Source organism: Moschus berezovskii, chromosome 2 (assembly GCF_049115385.1).
Source record: "Moschus berezovskii isolate FMDL1 chromosome 2, NW_MosBer_1.0, whole genome shotgun sequence".
Lineage (NCBI taxonomy): Eukaryota > Metazoa > Chordata > Mammalia > Artiodactyla > Moschidae > Moschus > Moschus berezovskii.
The window spans coordinates 33,572,816-33,590,216 of NC_142461.1; the positions used below are offsets into that span (position 1 = coordinate 33,572,816).

General features: G+C 35.9%; 1 protein-coding gene across 1 annotated transcript in view; it reads left to right on the top strand.

Moving 5' to 3' along the window:
• The window catches only part of BARD1 (BRCA1 associated RING domain 1), a 74,469-nt gene extending 62,632 nt beyond the window's left edge, over positions 1–11,837 (top strand). The window contains exons 10-11 of the mRNA XM_055398369.2: positions 7,156–7,253; positions 8,593–11,837. Of these exons, the coding sequence (XP_055254344.2) occupies positions 7,156–7,253; positions 8,593–8,925 (431 nt within the window). The 3' untranslated portion in view covers positions 8,926–11,837. The remainder of the gene's footprint in view (positions 1–7,155; positions 7,254–8,592) is intronic.
• The last annotated feature ends 5,564 nt before the right edge of the window (positions 11,838–17,401 follow it).

The window sequence follows — 17,401 nt, forward strand, 5'->3', positions numbered from 1 at the left end:
GGAAGTTTTCTTTTTAAATGTATTTTTCTCTTAACTGGTTAATATCTCTTATTTTTCTACTTTATATATATGGAGCATCTTATAGTGTCATAGTTAATGAACTGTGCATGAACATTCTAAGAATAGGACATAATTATGCTATTGTACCACGCATTGTCTTTCATCATATTTATTTTACAGGTATTTTATCAGATGGTATTTATTTTATAGAAACAGGAGGTATAGATAGGAAAATTCCTTCTTCAAGATTGAATTTGTGCCTGAGATTCTACTTTAGTCCTGGTTTTGGTGCCGATTCCTCACAGGAAACTAATAACCATCCCTGTACAGGGTGATTTTGGTAAAGAGGTAGCTAGATTGAAAAAGAGATGTATAAATTGTATTCATCTCTTAGAGAATGAAGAAGATGGAACTGCATCCTAAAGATGTAAACTAACCTTCAGAAAGATAAAATGTATTTTACTGAACTGTTCTTTCAGTGCACTGCTTTCAAATCTCCTCTAGCCTAACCTTTTTTTTTTTTTGGAAAAAAATTGAGTTCTGCCTCTTCATTTCTTGCCTCATTTTGAAGGGGAGAGCAGATGGCTGTCATCTTTTCTTTCATAATCTCTTCTTCTTCCCCAGTATCATCTGAGTTGAAATAAAATGTAGAAGTTTTGAAAGACCTTAGCACCTAAGGAAATTGGTGTGGGAATGTGCCAAACATTTTACTCTGGACTTTTTTTTTTTAACTCTGGACTTTTATCTGTGAGGAGAAGAAGGACCAGATACAGTGTTGCTTTATTTTTGTTTTAGATGTGGAAGATGGAACCTAAAAAGCAATCACTACATCATCATTTTATAAATAACTTCATAATCAATCAGATTAATGAACATGCTTTTCAATTAAAATTTTCTTTAAATGGATATTGAGAGTGCTATGGGATTTTTAAAATAAAGAAAAATTTTATTCATATTTTGCTAATTATCAAAAAATAAATATACCAAAGCATTTCTGTCAACTAAGATTAGGCAACTTCATGCTTACAGAAATCTTTTACCTAAGAATGTCTAAGAAAAAAAAACAGTAACATCTGTTAATATAATAATAGTCATATTTCGAGATATACCCCAAGCAAGTAATAGCAAAGGAAAAAAAAACTGATTTATATTGTTATTTCTTATAACAAGAAATAGGGGGGAATAACTGGAGTGTCAGAGAATTAAGAAAATTCTGAAATGCTTAAAAATATTTTCTGAAAAATATTTATATTTTTATACTATAACTTAGGTCTGAAATATGGAAAACAAATTTGTTTAAACTTTTTAAAGAGCGTAAAACATTTATATCTTTTCTGTCAGTATTACATAAATGTGTGAATATGTACAGGCGAAGGAAGTAAACAATTATGTGCTGAATTAGGTAAAGGTCTATTTGTTTATAACAGTTTTAACATCAGTATATGTCTCTTAAATATTTTAGGAGGAAATTCAAATTCTTAAATTCTAATAACAATTAGATCTTCTTTTTGATCTTTTCTCAAAATTTATTGAGGAGTTAATGGTTTCATTCTTAATCAGGGAAATTAGAACCTATATGTGTATATTGCTTGAATCTGATACAATGAATTGTTCATACCTGTTAACGCAGATCTAGCCAGATACATTTTAATATGGTTCTTGTCCAATGAACATAGAAATCTTACAAAAATAATTTGTGTTAAATATATGACTACAAAAGAGCACCAAGTATGAGTTTTTAAAGTATTTTATTAGGAAAATTTTTGGACGTTAGACTTACTTTGTTCATTAACCACGTTTATAAAGAGAAGGATTGTTTTGATATTATTATTCATAATACAAGGTTTTAGAATTGATACCAAATTTTGCCTAAGCAAATTTTATGATACAGTAATATATTTTTGTGATAGAAGTTGACCTGCTTCTCAATATGAATTAAGTAAAATAAATAAACTTAGCAAACTGTCTTATGAAGAAATATATTTTTGTGTATAAATCTGCTTATAATTAGAATATTGGCTTTAAATGTAGCCAAAAATAAACAATTGTTCAATGATATTTATATGAAAATGCAAAATCTAATGACTTGTGACAGTTGATTTCTAAATCCAAATGTTTATGATGGCATGAGAGGAGCATTTACCTTTTATGTATTTCATTTATTACCTTTCATTTTATTGTCCTTCCATCCTCACTGTGGAATTTCATATTGGTTTTAGCTCTTTTATTTGCCATGCAATTTTTTTAAAATTGCAGTGAGAATAAAAGTTGCTTTCCCATTTTTGTCATTGTTGTAGAAAGTTTCCTCTTAAAAAGAATTTCCTTTTGTCTAAAATTTAGTGATATGATAGGCTATTTGACTGAAAAGCCCACTAGAAAAGCACCTAAAAAATAATTTTTTGTTTTGTTTTGTTTTGCAACTTGGGTGTTGATTTTTAATAGAATCAGAAAGGAAATTTACTAATGTGCAGTTTTCTTGAGTTATATTAGTGCCTAGTTTGGATCTAATGACATATTTATTAGGATTTTTTATTTTGACATAAAATTTTTGATTCTGTATTTTTATTTTTTTTTTTTAGGATACCATTTAGCGTTGGCTGAGAGTAATATTTATTTCTAATTGTCAGTGCAAATAGCCACTGGCTCCAGAAGAATAACAGTTATTTAAAATAAGAGCTTGTTTATTGCTCTTACTTTTGAAGAGAGTGAGCACGTTCTGTGGCTTCATCGAGGGATCATGTCCCCTTTGGACATTTGGAATTTGGAACATTTGACAGATTTCCATTTTAAAGCTTTATTCTGTCTTCATTGAATTCTATAATCATTTGTGTGTAGCTGTGGATTCAGGAACCTACTCCCTTTGTGTAGTCCCTTTTTTCCTTCTAAAATTAGGAAAAGTGACTAAGCTTAATAGAAATTAATGAACATCATCAGTGGTTCCTGTAGCTAAAATGAAAATACACATCCATAGATTTGTATGGTTTTATAAAGTAGGAGGCAAAAGTGGTTACTGGAGATTTAAAATAAAGAAGTACATTTCTGGATGGTACAAGACTCTTTCAAAAAAAAAAAAAAATCATGTCCCAGAATTCATAAGCTGCATTAGTTTGCAGGTTCCAGATGTTGCTTAGGAAGCCGGAGCTACCTTAATGAGTTAGAGTTAATGACTTTGAGTTAAGCAGTAGTTTGGGAATTGGGCTGCTTACCTCTATATCAAAAAGTAATAAAATCAGGGCACAAGGAAAGCTTACCTCAAATGGTAGACATGATCAGGAATACATCTGAACTGAAAAGAATCTCTTCATTTTAATAAGATAGCTGGTTCATTCCTATGTCTCTGCAAAATGATAGCTTTGGTCACAATCTTAAAATACAACTTGGGACAAGTAAAGATATTATAAAGCATACATTTTACAAGGGTAGTGGCTTGACACATTTTAAAGTATGTATCTTTCTGGCATATTCAGAAATCTGTGTTTATATAAGCAATATAAGTTACTCATGTAAAGTCATTTCAGTTTGGATTCAAATCCTCCTATTTAGCTGAGAAAGTTAAGCAGTGATCTTGCATAGATTTTTATTTCTGCTGAACTATTGCAGATGATGAAATAATATGGACTTTATTAAGTACAAATGCAAAATATAATTTGTTTCAGTTTTAGAAAGTATTTTTATTGGAGTATAATTGGTTTACACTGTGCTAATTATTTCTGCTTTACAGCAAAGCGATTCAGTTATATGTATATATACATCCTTTTTTAAAATATTCTGTTGTGGTTTATCATAGGATTATTAAGTATTGTCTTTCTGCTATATAGTAAGGAAATATTAAATTGGTGAAAATGGCCTGTTTTAAAGTCTTTATAGATATTAAGGATTACAGTATATATTATTACTTTAGATGAGTTTATGACTAGGAATATTTTGAAAGTTCTGATTGTTTAATATGGAAAATAGATTTAATAATTCTTGCTGCAGTTTGGTTAACTAACTTATAGTATTGAGTAATTAAACCTTTGATTATTCTCTATTATTAATAATTATCTTAACCTTAATAATAATTACCTTAATTATTATCTATTTAGGTTTGTTAAAATAGTAACTTTAAATAGTATTTTGGCTTGTAGATTCGTCCATTTCATTGCTTTGGGTAAATGAAATTGGATTAGATATCACCATTTAAGTTACTGAAAGTTTAAAGTATTCTTTTCATGTTGTTGTAAATCTGTTCAATTGGTTTATCGCAAAAGAAGTCAACTAGGAAGTTGATATGAAGTGTAATTATAAATGTCTACTGACAAGTATTACTATTCTGAAACGTGAAGGGTACAAATGAGAGAGTGGCAGCTTTGGTTTCAAATTAAACAAACTCATTGATTCACTGAAGACAAAGCCAAATGCATTATTCTCCCTGTTCCCAACCTCCCAGGTAGTCAGCAGTTTTTGACATTTTGGTACATTTTTTGGCTAATCTTTTAAAAATAGGGATTCTCCTATTTAGTCATCTGTTTAGTGGTTAGTTCATTTATTTTAAGAGATATATTAAATCTTAGTAGAGAGTACTTGGCATTTCTAAGATGCTTTATTTTTTTAATAAAATAAAGACAGGAAAAACTGATCTAGAAGTTGGAAGATAACTGAGTTTTTATCTCACTTAATGTCACTTAAAGAATTTAACTTTACCTGTGAAATGAAGAATTTGATTAGATGAAGCATCTGGAGTTTCAAATTGGCAATCTTAAGTCCAAAACAGGTACAATTTATGTGATTTAGTTCATCATAATCATTTAATTTCTGTGTCTTTAAGTAAGATGTGCATATTACCATTACAGTCTCCCTAACTTCCTCCCACTTAACACAAGATACCCACCATGATTATGTAATTTGAAAGGCCCTTGTAGGCATTAGTCTCACCCAGGCTACAAAAAATTCTCCATGTTTTCTATGCAGCAATAATTCTACCATGTTATCATAGAACTGAAAACTGTTCCTTAGTTTTCAGGGAGTGGAGAAACTATATTTTCCTTCTTTAGTTGATATTAAGTAGCAGAAGAGTTGGCAAAATGTTTCTTTTTGTAGTAAGAGATATCAGAGGAATGCATTCTTCATTTAACGCAACAATTATAATTAGAGCCTTGGATTTTTCTGACTACCTTCACAGAAATTTACTGAGCAATTACTATAAGGCTGAAGGTTTTACGACTTGAGGCATATTTACACTGCAAAAGCTTTCCTCTTGGTGTCTGCCGTCTCATTTCTTTTGATGGCATGCTTGTCTCATTCTGCTATCCGTTGAGGCTATATTCTGTTAATTGACTAATGCTGGCACATCCCTTGAGTCAATTAAAATAATTTTAGTATGATTTTTTGATAGTTTAAATAACCAGTCAAATAAACCCATAAGGTGGGTAAGCAGCCAGCATAGGTACAGTGTATTTATTTATTTCTGTAGTTATACATTAGCTGTTTACTTGTTACAGTTAGATATCATAGGGGTATTCAATGTTCAGTTCTTGGCTTTATGTACTGGCATGTACAGTTCATCTAAAGTAACCAGTATAAATGCTCTGCAAATATCATTAGGAGAAGGGGGCTACATATTTAAGACATAAAGTAAAAGGAATAATTTATATGTGAAATAAGTCTGAGGTAAGTCAGTTATTTGGTTATATTGGTAATGTTTTTTGTATTGATATTTAATATAGGATATCATGTAAGCACACTGTCAGTGTTTCTGGTATAATTTTGACCTAGTCATAATTTTTATTTTGAAACTCATTTTCGATAAATGGTAAAATTGATAGCTTAGTATTAGCTTCATTGGAAAGATAGTTTTTTATACCCTGTGAGTGGTTATTAAAATTATATTTTTAAAATATAGTCTTAAATTACATACAAAAGAACCAATTTTTATAAAACCAGCATAAGTTATTGATCAGAATAGGATTCAGCATAGCAGATTTAGCTAAATAGGATTCTTGTATTGAAAACATTGGGGGAAAAGGATCCCAAAATACAGGCAAAACTAGCAGAAAATTAAGAATCACATGATAGAGAATTAGAGATATGCCAGCGTTGAGCATTGAATTGTAATATACATTCATAGCTCCAAGTTAAGAAAAATTCAGTCCCTTGACAAAGCTATGCTTTTGAAGAGATGGAGTATTCAGTCATTAAAATAGTCTGACTTTTGTTATACTATATAATATCTTGGAACATCTCAACTGAAGCAGCTGTCAGTTCAGTTCAATTGCATAGTCGTGTCCGACTCTTTGCAACCCCATGGACTGCAGCACTTCAGGCTGGGAAGGATGTCCCAGGGATGTCCATCACCAACTCCTGGGGCTTGCCTAAACTCTTGTCCATCGAGTCAGTGATACCATCCAACCATCTCATCCTCTGTCATCCCCTTCTTTTCCTGCCTTCAATCTTTCCCAGCATCAGGGTCTTTTCCAGTAAGTCAGTTCTTCACATCACGTGGCCAAAGTTTGGAGTTTCAGCTTCAGCATCAGTTCTTCCAATGAATATTCAGGACTGATTTCCTTGAAGCAACTCTAAGGCATTTGAAATACTCACCAGTCATTCCTTGGTGACTGCAGCGTGTACCTGTCAATTCTAAACATGTCGTGGACTCTGGTTTACTGTTTACTTTAACAAGTGCTATAGGGCCCCTGTTAGGTGACCAGCTTAAATGAGGTGTTCTGGACTCAAGTACTTTGCTGAATGTCAGATCACTTATAGTCTAACAGGAGGTTAGACATGGGATTGCCAGGATGAGTGGGGCAGATGGTTAGATCTCGGGGTCAGATCATTGTGAGCTGAACTTAACATGGGACTTTTTATTCACTCTAATTTTGATAATGGCCATAAACTAAAATTTAGATTTTTACTTTGTACATGGAATAATGTATTGATTTAGGTTTTTTACAAAGAAAACTCAAATTTGTATTCAGTACTGCTTCATCGCTTAGTCTTCTGAAGGAAAGATCAGTTTTATTACGTTTTGTTTTGGCATAAGTTAGGTTTCTTTTTCTGTTTCAGAGCAGTACTTAACCCTGAAGAGGAAAAATCGCTTAGGTAAATGGCTTCATTTCAATGTGAAAGAAATAGTTTTCACTTGATATTTATTTTGCTTTTATCCTTGGTTTTTGCCAGGGGTGAAAGCATGTCTACAAAGCGAAGAATATGAACAGGAAGAAAAGTATGAAATTCCTGAAGGACCACAGAAAAGCAGGCTCAACAGAGAACAGCTGGTATTTTCCTTTTGATTCTACTTTCATTGTTCTTATCATAAATTAATACTGTTATCAGCATCAGGAAAAACTTTGTAGTTACTTATTTATTGGCCGTGTTGGTTCTTCATTGTTGTGCAGGCTTTTCTCTAGTTGCAGCCAGCAGGGGGCTACTCTCTATAGTTGTGCTGGGGCTTCTCATTGTGGTGGCTTCTCTTGTGTGGACCACAGGCTCTAGGGCATGCGGGGTTCAGTAGTTGCTGCTCCCCGGCTCCAGAGCCCAGGATCAATAGTTGTGGCACACTGGCTTATTTGCTCTACAGCGTGTGGGATCTTTCCCAATCAGCGATCGAACCCATGTCTCCTGCCTTGGCAGACAGATTCTTTACCACTGAGCCACCAGGGAAACCCCTGGTTAAAATTATAATTGTGCTCGTTTCAAGTGCTTGATTCTGAGAGATGATAACAATGAGCAGTAAAATCCAGAGGGTAATAATTTCATACTGTTACTGCATTCTGGGCGTTTCAAACATTACCATAAACCTGTTAGAATCTGAGGGAAGTCTTAGAAACAGGAAGTAGTTTGGGAGAAGACAGAGCTGCTGCTCAGGTTTAGTTAAGCATGTCTTTATTACCACATATTGAGATTTTAATGGACAAAATTCCATTTTTCTGTTGACATACAGGTGTATTAAAAATGTTGAAAAAGAATTTTTGTAGAAGGGACTTGTGAAGCTTTTTCTATAAAGCACACAGAAATGTGTTTTATAGCTAAGTGGCTCTCTGGCCATGGCTTTCTAATGTGTTGCGTTCTAAGGAAAATGTTTATAGAACCCTGGAGGCCACCCTCCCACATGCTGCCCTGGGGAAACCTGGGTTGGTAGTATATAGGGACCTGAATATGGATGGGCAGAGTTGGAAAACTCCATGGACAAGCTGTTACACTTACAGTTCAGTTTAGCTTGGTATACCCAAAGCATATTTTAGATACAGTAGGATGGAATTCTTGAGGCTTTAAGTCCTACCAAGTATGAATAAACATTCTGATACAAGAAGTTTGAGGAACAGATTTTAAATGTGTATGTGTACCAAACACACCTATACACACACATTCATAACACACGTAAAATGTGAGAAGAGTGAAAAGGGCCAGAGTCTTCAGGAGAAAAAATTATAGGAAACCTTTATTTTCATGAGTATTTTTCTTAACCCAAAGAGTTCTTGAAGTGTGTCTTGTCCTTGCACCTCATTAAATAGCTTCTTAACTGCTTGTGACTTTTTATTTCCCTTATTTCATGTGCAGTGTTTTAAAATATTTTTGTCTGCATTTAATCAGCTTTTTTGTTTGTTTTTTTTTCAGTTGCCAAAGCTGTTTGATGGATGTTACTTCTATTTTGGGGGAACCTTCAAACACCATCCAAAGGACAACCTTATTAAGCTTGTCACTGCCGGTGGGGGCCAGATCCTCATTAGAAAACCCAAGCCAGACAGTGACGTGACTCAAACCGTCAATACAGTCGCGTACCATGCCAAACCTGATTCTGATCAGCGCTTCTGCACACAGTATATCATCTATGAGGACTTGTCTAATCATCGCCCAGAAAGGGTTCGGCAGGGCAAAGTCTGGATGGCTCCTTCCAGCTGGTTTATAGATTGTGTGATGTCCTTTGAGTTGCTCCCTCTTGACAACTGAAATCGCACAGTATGATAACCTAGTGATTGCACTGTTTTCATCAGTCACATTTTTACAAATAGGTAGACTCATTCATATATTTTTTTTTCCTTGAATTAAAAAATATATAAGTATTGTTTGCCAGATTAGGAATTCATTCTGTATTTGCCATTTAGATGCTGAGTGCTGAGATTGCTTTAAAGAATTTTTCTTTTTAAAACTAGCATATGTGTTGATTCATCATGTCTTTCTATTTACATTGTGCTCAGATGCTCAGTCATGCCCTACTCTTTGCAACCCCATGGACTGTGCCAACCAGGCTTCTCTGTCCATGGGATTCTCCTCTCAAGAATACTAGAGTGGGTTGCCATTTTCCTCCTCCAGGGTATCTTCCAGACCCAAGGATAGAACCCTCTTGCATCTCCTGCATTGGCAGGTAGAATGTTTACCCCTAGCACCAACTGGCGGAGAAGGCAATGGCACCCCACTCCAGTACTCTTGCCTGGAAAATCCCATGGATGGAGGAGCCTGGTGGGTTACAGTCTCTGGGGTCGCTAAGAGTTGGACACGACTGAGCGACTTCACTTTCATGCATTGGAGAAGGAAATGGCAACCCACTCCAGTGTTCTTGCCTGGAGAATCCCAGGGATCGGGGAGCCTGGTGGGCTGCCGTCTGTGGGGTCGCACAGAGTCAGAGACGACTGAAGCGACTCAGCAGCAGCAGCACCACCACCACCCGGGCAGTCACTGTTCATGCTATCAGATATCAAAGATTAATGAGACAGTATCAGAACTGTTGGTTACATCTACAAGTGGTATCATTATGTCTCTTGCTTTTAATGTTCTTTGATGAAAAAAAATCCACACCTGCCACCAGCAAAATTATTTGCCTTCGTTTAGTAATCAGATAATATTATCAAATAATTTATTCTGGTTTTATTATAATAGTTTACCTGGTCTAAATGTGCCACCATAGGTGTTAAAATTCTTTTGCTTTCTACAGTTGTGTTTTAGTTGCTTATAATTTACTTGGATGTTTGTTCCTACATTTGTATCCCCCTTTTCTAAAAAGAACAAACGTCTTTTAATCAGGAAATCATGATTTGCATCTTCACATTACTGTTTTTTGGTAAAAATCAACATTGGGCTCATTAATTTTATTGTATATACTTGCTTATTAATAATCAGCTTATAACTGTTAATAGTATATGTATCTATCTGTGTAGAACATTTTCTCTAACATATTTTGATTTCAGTATTTCTTAGGAAGTCTCACCAGACTAACAAGTTTTTAGTCAAATATAAGTGAATTAGAAGGCAGTCTTTCTAGTAGACCTTAACATATATCCCTAACATAATTTTTACATAGGTCTTAATTTCTTCATAAATTGTTTTTCATGTTTAGGTTTCTGGGAGGGCAGAAGTTGGTAATTACTTGATTTTGAACAGAGTTTGTCCAGGTGATACAAAAGGCTGTGACAATAAGTTTAATGGTAGCAATGAAAAGGGCTCACTCGTGATTCCAGGACCACCAAGGCTTCAAAGTAGTGGACAGGACATCATCTGAGAATGGGGAGACCTCGGAGGGTTACTGTGATCTGAGTGTTCTTATTTGTGAATCAGCAAGGTAGATTGGATCATTTAAAAACATTTTTCTAATAAGTAGAATTCTTTAATAAGTCTTTCTAGAAATTTAATGTACTTATAATATTGAAAACATGGGACGGGCATTACTGTTGAGACTTGCCAGCTTTGTCCCTTTTGGTAACCATTAGGTTAGAATATGGAGAGTCTGAAGTTCATGAACATTTTAAGATCCATTTATTTGAAGTTTGAAATTTGGCTGATTGTTTCAAAATAAAGTTTAATTTCTTCTTTGCAATGTTATTTTTCCATATCAAGAAATGTATTATGTGAACACAATAATACTGCTGATCCTGACCTTCAAAGGGTGAATTAGCTCTGAAACACTCTCTTCAACCAGTAATGTGTTTGTTTTGCATTTCATTCTAATGGAGAATGATGAACAACATATTTAGCACCAAGCAATTCTGAGGGGTTAGATAATGTCTGGATTAAATAATTTAAGACTCGCTGGGATTTTGGTTGTCATTTTTGATTTATAACTGACTTTTGGTTGCTTTCTATTGCCTCATTGGTCATATCCTAGACAAATTTGTGTTTGTTTCCTCTGATTTGAATCCCTATTTGTAAAAACACTTCTGATATTTACATCTCGCTTTCCTTCGTCCATTCTCTCGGTTTGTCCTCCCTCTTTGTCATGTGTTGTGCCCCACTATTAAGCACTTTTATATTTGGTTTCCTGAACTATTTATTTTCACAGCAGCTAATTGATGTTAAGCTCTTGAATTTTCTGTATAGATACACTTGTAACTGTTTTCATTTTTCAGTCAGAGATTCAAACTTCCTTCTTAATTACCGTAAACCATTAAAGTTGTTTGTGCTTCCGTATCTCTGTTTCTTCTATAGAAGGGGCTAATTCTGCACTGTTGAAGAATGAGGCTCAGTAGGATGTGTGAGGAAATCTTTCAGCTGACAAAAGCTTAATCTTTTTGAGTACTATATTTCAAATGTATATTAAGTGCTGTATTACTTAAATAAACTTTTTTGAATACAGTGTAACATTGGTAATTTGGAATCATCATTAAGAGTGTCATTTATTACACAGTGATTCCCTTGTGGTTCTTTTTTTTTTTAATTGAAATGTAATTGACAGAGTATTGTACTGGTTTCATGTGTGCGTCATAGTGATTCAGTACTTAAACATACATTTCAAATGGTCACCTTGTTAACTCATTGCTGTTTATCACCACAGTTATTACAGTATTATTAACTATATTTCCTATGCTGCATATTACATCCCAGTGACTTAAATTTCTTTTATAACTAGAAGTCTTTACTTCTTAATCTCCTTCACTGATTTTGCCTGACACCCAACCCACCCACCCCTTTTTCCTCTGTCAACCACTGGTTTGTTTTCTGTATCTGTCTTTTTCTGTTTTGTTTTTTAGATTCCACATATAAGTGAAATCATAATTGTATTTCTCTGTCTTATTTCACTTAGCAAAATACCCTTTAAGCCCTTCCATGTTGTCATAAATGACAAGATTTTATTCTTTTTTATGGCTGAATTTGTTAATATTGTATATTTACATTGTACATATATGTCACATCTTTTTCCACTATCTATTGATGGGCACTTAGGTTCTGTATCTTGGTTATTGTAAATAATGCTACATTGAACATTGGGGTGCATATATATTTTCAAGGTTAGTGTCTTTGTTTTCTTCAGATAAATACCCAGAAGTAGGATTGCTGGATCATAATGGTAGTTCTATTTTTAACTTTTTTGGGAACTTCCTATTGTTTTCTATAGTGGCTTCACCAATTATAGGGCTTCCCTGATAGTGTTGGTAAAGAATCCGCCTGCAGTGCAGGTAGACTCTGGCTCAATTCCTGGATCAGGAAGTTCCCCTGGAGAAGGCACAGGCTACCCACTCCAGTATTCTTGGGCTTCCATTGTTGCTCAGCTGATAAAGAGTCCATCCTGCAATGTGGGAGACCTGGATTCCATCCCTGGGTTGGGAAGATCCCCTGGAGAAGGGAAAGGCTACCCCCTCTGGTATTCTGGCCTGGAGAATTCCATGGACTACAGTCCTTGGGGTTGCAAAGAGTTTGACATGACTGAGCAACTTTCACTTTTCACCGATTACATTCCCATCAACCTAGCACAAGTATTCCTTTTTCTCCTCATTCTCTCCAACACTTTTTAAAAAATTAGGTTGGTGCAAAAGTAATTGTGGTTTTGCATTGTTGAATCTTGCTGTTTGATATTAGAATACATTCTTAAATGTTATACATCATTTTAATGAGCATTGCTCGCTTTATGTTTTTTCGCTAATGACATCACTTGTTATGTATTTTATATGTATTTTAGACTATGAAAATGATGTTAGAAAAAAAGCAAATTGGAGCAGCTTTCTTATTTGAGTTCAAAATGGGTCACAAAGCAGTGGAGACAACTCAACGTCAACAATACATTTGGCCCAGGAACTGCTAACAAATGTACAATGCAGTGGTGGTTCAAGAAGCTTTGCAAATGAGACAAGAGCCTTGAAGATGAGTGTAGTGGCTGGCCATCAGAAGTTGACAAGGATCAAATGAGAGCAATCATCAAAGCTATACTCTTAACAGCTATGCTAGAAGGTGTCGAAGAACAACCATTCTAAGGTCATTTGGCATTTGAAGCAAATTGGAAAGATGAGAAAGCTTGATAAGTAGGTGCCTTATGAGCTGACTAAAAAGATTTTCATTTTGAAGTGTTGTCTTTTACTCTATACAACAACAATGAACCCATTTCTCAGATTGTGATGTGCAATGAAAAGTGGATTTTATACAACTGATGATGACCAGATCGGTGGTTAGACTGAGGAGAAGCTCCAAAGCACTTCCCAAAGTCAAACGCACCAGGAAAAGGTCATGGTCACTGTTGGGTGGACTACTGCTGGTCTGATTCACTACAGTTTTCTGAATCCTGGCGAAAATATTGCATCTGAGAAGTATGCTCAGCAAATCAATGAGGTGCACCAAAAACTGCAAGGCCTGCAGCCAGCATCAGTCAACAGAATAGGCCTAATTCTTCAGGACAACGCCTGACCACACGTTGTACAGCCATCACTTCAAGAGTTGAACATGTTGGGCTATGAAGTTTTGCCTCATCCACCATATTCACCTGACCATTCACCAACCAGCTACCACTTCTTCAATCATCTCCATAACTTTTTTGCAGGGAAAATGCTTCCACAATGAGCAGGAGGCAGAAAACACTTTCAAAGAGTTTGTTGAATTCCAAAGCACAAATTTTTATGTTACAGGAATAAACAAACTTATTGGCAAAAATGTGTTGATTTTACTGGTTCCTATTTTGAGTAATAAAGATGTGCTGAGCCCAATATCTTTATTGAAGAAATTATCTTTTCTCCATTGTATATTCTTGCATCTTGTCATAGATTAATTGACCATATATACATGGTTATTTCTGGGCTAGTATGGTTTGAAATCAGGGAGTGTGATGCCTCCAGCTTTGTTCTTTCTCAAGGTGGTTTTGTCTATTTGGGTCTTTTGTGGTTCCATACAAATTTTAGGATTCTTTGTTCTAGTTCTGTGAAAAATGCCATGGGTATTTTGATAGGGATTGATTGTACATTGCCTGGGGTAGTATGAACATTTTAACAATGTTAATTCTTCAATGAGCAAGGTATATTTTTCCATTTAGTTATGTTGTCTTCAAATTCTTATAAAGTACAGGTCTCACCTGGTTAAATTTATTCCTAGGTGTTGTATTCCCCTTATGCAGTTGTAAATTAGACTGTTTTCTTCTATTCCTGGTACCTTGTTTTTGGTATATGGAAACGCAACTTTTGATACCTTGAAGTTTCTACTAGAATGGTGATGTGGGAGAAGTGGGGAAAACACTTAACTGTTCAGACTCTGACCTGGTTTGTGACTAACACCCTAGCTTAGATAAGGATTACTTTGGCCACAGTGCTCCAGTTTGCCTGTGCAGGCCATTCTGCGAAGGGTCAGTAAGCCTAATGGCTCACTGGATTAAAGACCCAGGAAGGGCATGCCTCCTGCACAGGCTTTAAAGTCAGTTGGACTTGTTTACCATATCTACTAGTTTAGTTAACCTGTGTCTACAGTTATAAAGGTATGAAAATGCTGTCTGTTGCCCTTGGATGTCAAGGTGGATGAAAGCACTGAGCACTGTGCAGGCACTCACAGGATCACTTTCATTCCTATGTGAGCAGATGGATCAGAGACATCTCTAAAAGCAGCTCGTTGAGAAGTCAGTTGGTCCTGATCTTGGTTGTCTTGATCCTGAATCATTCTGGCCATCGTCATCAACTCTAGCTTAAATGCTGCCTGTGCTGTCTTCACTTTACTGATGTTAGCCTTAAGAGCATCCAGGACCTGGCTTCTCTGGCTAATTCTGTCATCTGACTTCTCTCCCCAGCTATGAGTGAAGCTTCCCCATCTATGTAGATTCTCCTGTCCATTCAGGTAAGATTTTATTTAGCTTTCATTCCCTGAATTGTGTGTATTATGCTTTGGTTACCAGGATTGCTTAGGCTTCTATACTTATTATGTACACCTTAGAAAGCACTGGCCAAACCTTTCCTGTCGGCTTTGTGTCACAGTACTTTCTGGAACCTCAGCCCTTGTGCTGTGTGACTTTGGGATAACCTTACTTTTTGAGCTCAGTTGCATCCAACTTTGTGACCCTGTGGACTGGAGCCCACCATGCTCTGTCCATGGGGATTCTCCAGGCAAGAATACTGGAGTGGGTTGCCATTTCCTCCTCCAAGGAATCTTCCCAACCCAGAGATCGAGCTCATGTCTCTTGTGTCTCCTGCATTGGCAAGCAGATTCTTTACCACTAGCACCACCTGGGAAGCCCAATCTTTACACATCTCTTAAAAAAACAAAATTGATTTTTTTTCTACCTTTAGTTAATAATTTGTGAAACTCATATTTTCATTATTAATACTACAGAATTTTAAAAATCACTCCCCGTTGCCTGCTGCTAAAATAATAGTTCCAAAATATTCTTCCATCGGTGAAATATATAGGTCTTTTTTTGAATTTTACCAACGTGACTCCCTTCAAGTTTTTAAGTTCTTACAGAAATATTACATAATTACTGTAGAAAATCTGCAAAGTATAAAAACACAAGGAAGACAGTAGTAGCCAGATTCAGGAACCATAAACTGACAAATTGGTTTTTGGTTTTCATAATGTTAAAAAAAAAATAGATTGAATGCTATTGAAAGGGCTTGAGTGCTTCAGTTTTCCACAGCCTCCATCATTCCTTACTCTCCTGCCTCTCCACTTCCACTTTATACATTTATTTGGGCCTTGGGAATATTGAGTCAGTCCACAACTCAGAAGCACAATTATTAACATTCTTTTCTATTCAAGCACGCCCACACATACAGCTTTTATAACTGAGGATGTAAATCCTAAATATACTTCCCATATTTTCCCGTGTGATTGAATATTTTTATATGTAATTTCCTATAGTTGTATAGTTGCCTACTAAAAGCATGTTATAATTTTATCAAATTCATGCTGTTGAATATTTGGGTTATTTCTATTACAGAGATTGGAGAAGTAAATGGCAAACCACTCCAGTATTCTTGCCTGGAAAATTCCATGGACAGAGGAGCCTTGTAGGCTACAGTCCATGGGGTCGCAAAGAGTTGGACATGACTGAATGACTTCACTTCACTATTACAGATAAAGCTGTATAGTTCAGTTCAGTCACTCAGTTGTATCCAACTCTGTGACCCTATGAACTGCAGCATGCCAGGCCTGCCTGTCCATCACCAACTCCCGGAGTCCACCCAAACCCATGTCTATTGAGTCGGTGACGCCATCCAACCATCTCATCCTCTCTCGTCCCCTTCTCCTTGTGCCCTCAATCTTTCCCAGCATCACGGTCTTTTCAAATGAGTCAGCTCTTCTCTTCAGGTGGCCAAAGTATTGGAGTTTCAGCTTCAACATCAGTCCTTCCAATGAACACCCAGGACTGATCTCCTTTAGGATGGACTGCTTGGATCTCCTTGCAGTCCAAGGGACTCTCAAGAGTCTTCTCCAACTCCACAGTTCAAAAGCATGAATTCTGCGCTCAGCTTTCTTTATGGTCCAACTCTCACATCCATACATGACCACTGGAAAAACCATAGCCTTGACTAGAAGGATCTTTGTTGGCAAAAATAATGTCTCTGCTAGAAAATATGCTGTCTGGGTTGGTAATACATATACATATTTATATAAACATTTTGGTCCTGGGGAAAGAGAGAGGATTTCTTTAAAATGTCAAGCTAAGTCATTATCATTATCATCTCTATAAAATGCAGTGCACACCCTACCTATTTAAATTAAGACTTACAGTTATGCTTAAAATATAAAAATTTTAAAATGAGCCTTAGTTGATTGCTGCAGTTTTCATGAGTTGATGAAGCTTTACATGTAAGGTTCAGAACACCCCAGCTCTTACAGGTTAGAAGCTAAAACCAAAAGAGGAAAAGGAATTTTAGGCTTTTTGGTAGAGATCTTACAGATCACCTTGCCAATGATCTTACAGATCACCTTGCCAACGTTCCACTGGTAGCTCAGATGGTAAAGAATCTGCCTACAATGCAGGAGACTTTGGTTCGATCCCTGGGTCAGGAAGATCCCCTGGAGAATGGAAACCCATTCCAGTATTCTTGGAGAATTCTATGGACAGAAGAGCCTGGCCGGCTAAGGTTACAGTCCATGGGGTTGCACAAGAGTTGGACACGACTGAGTGACTAACATTTGACCAGTGAGGAGCTCTCCCGTTAAGATGAGGAAATGGGTCTGGAGACCTTTAGGTTACATACCTCATTATTGGCAGGACCCACATTAAAGGCATGTGTTGTTCTGCTTC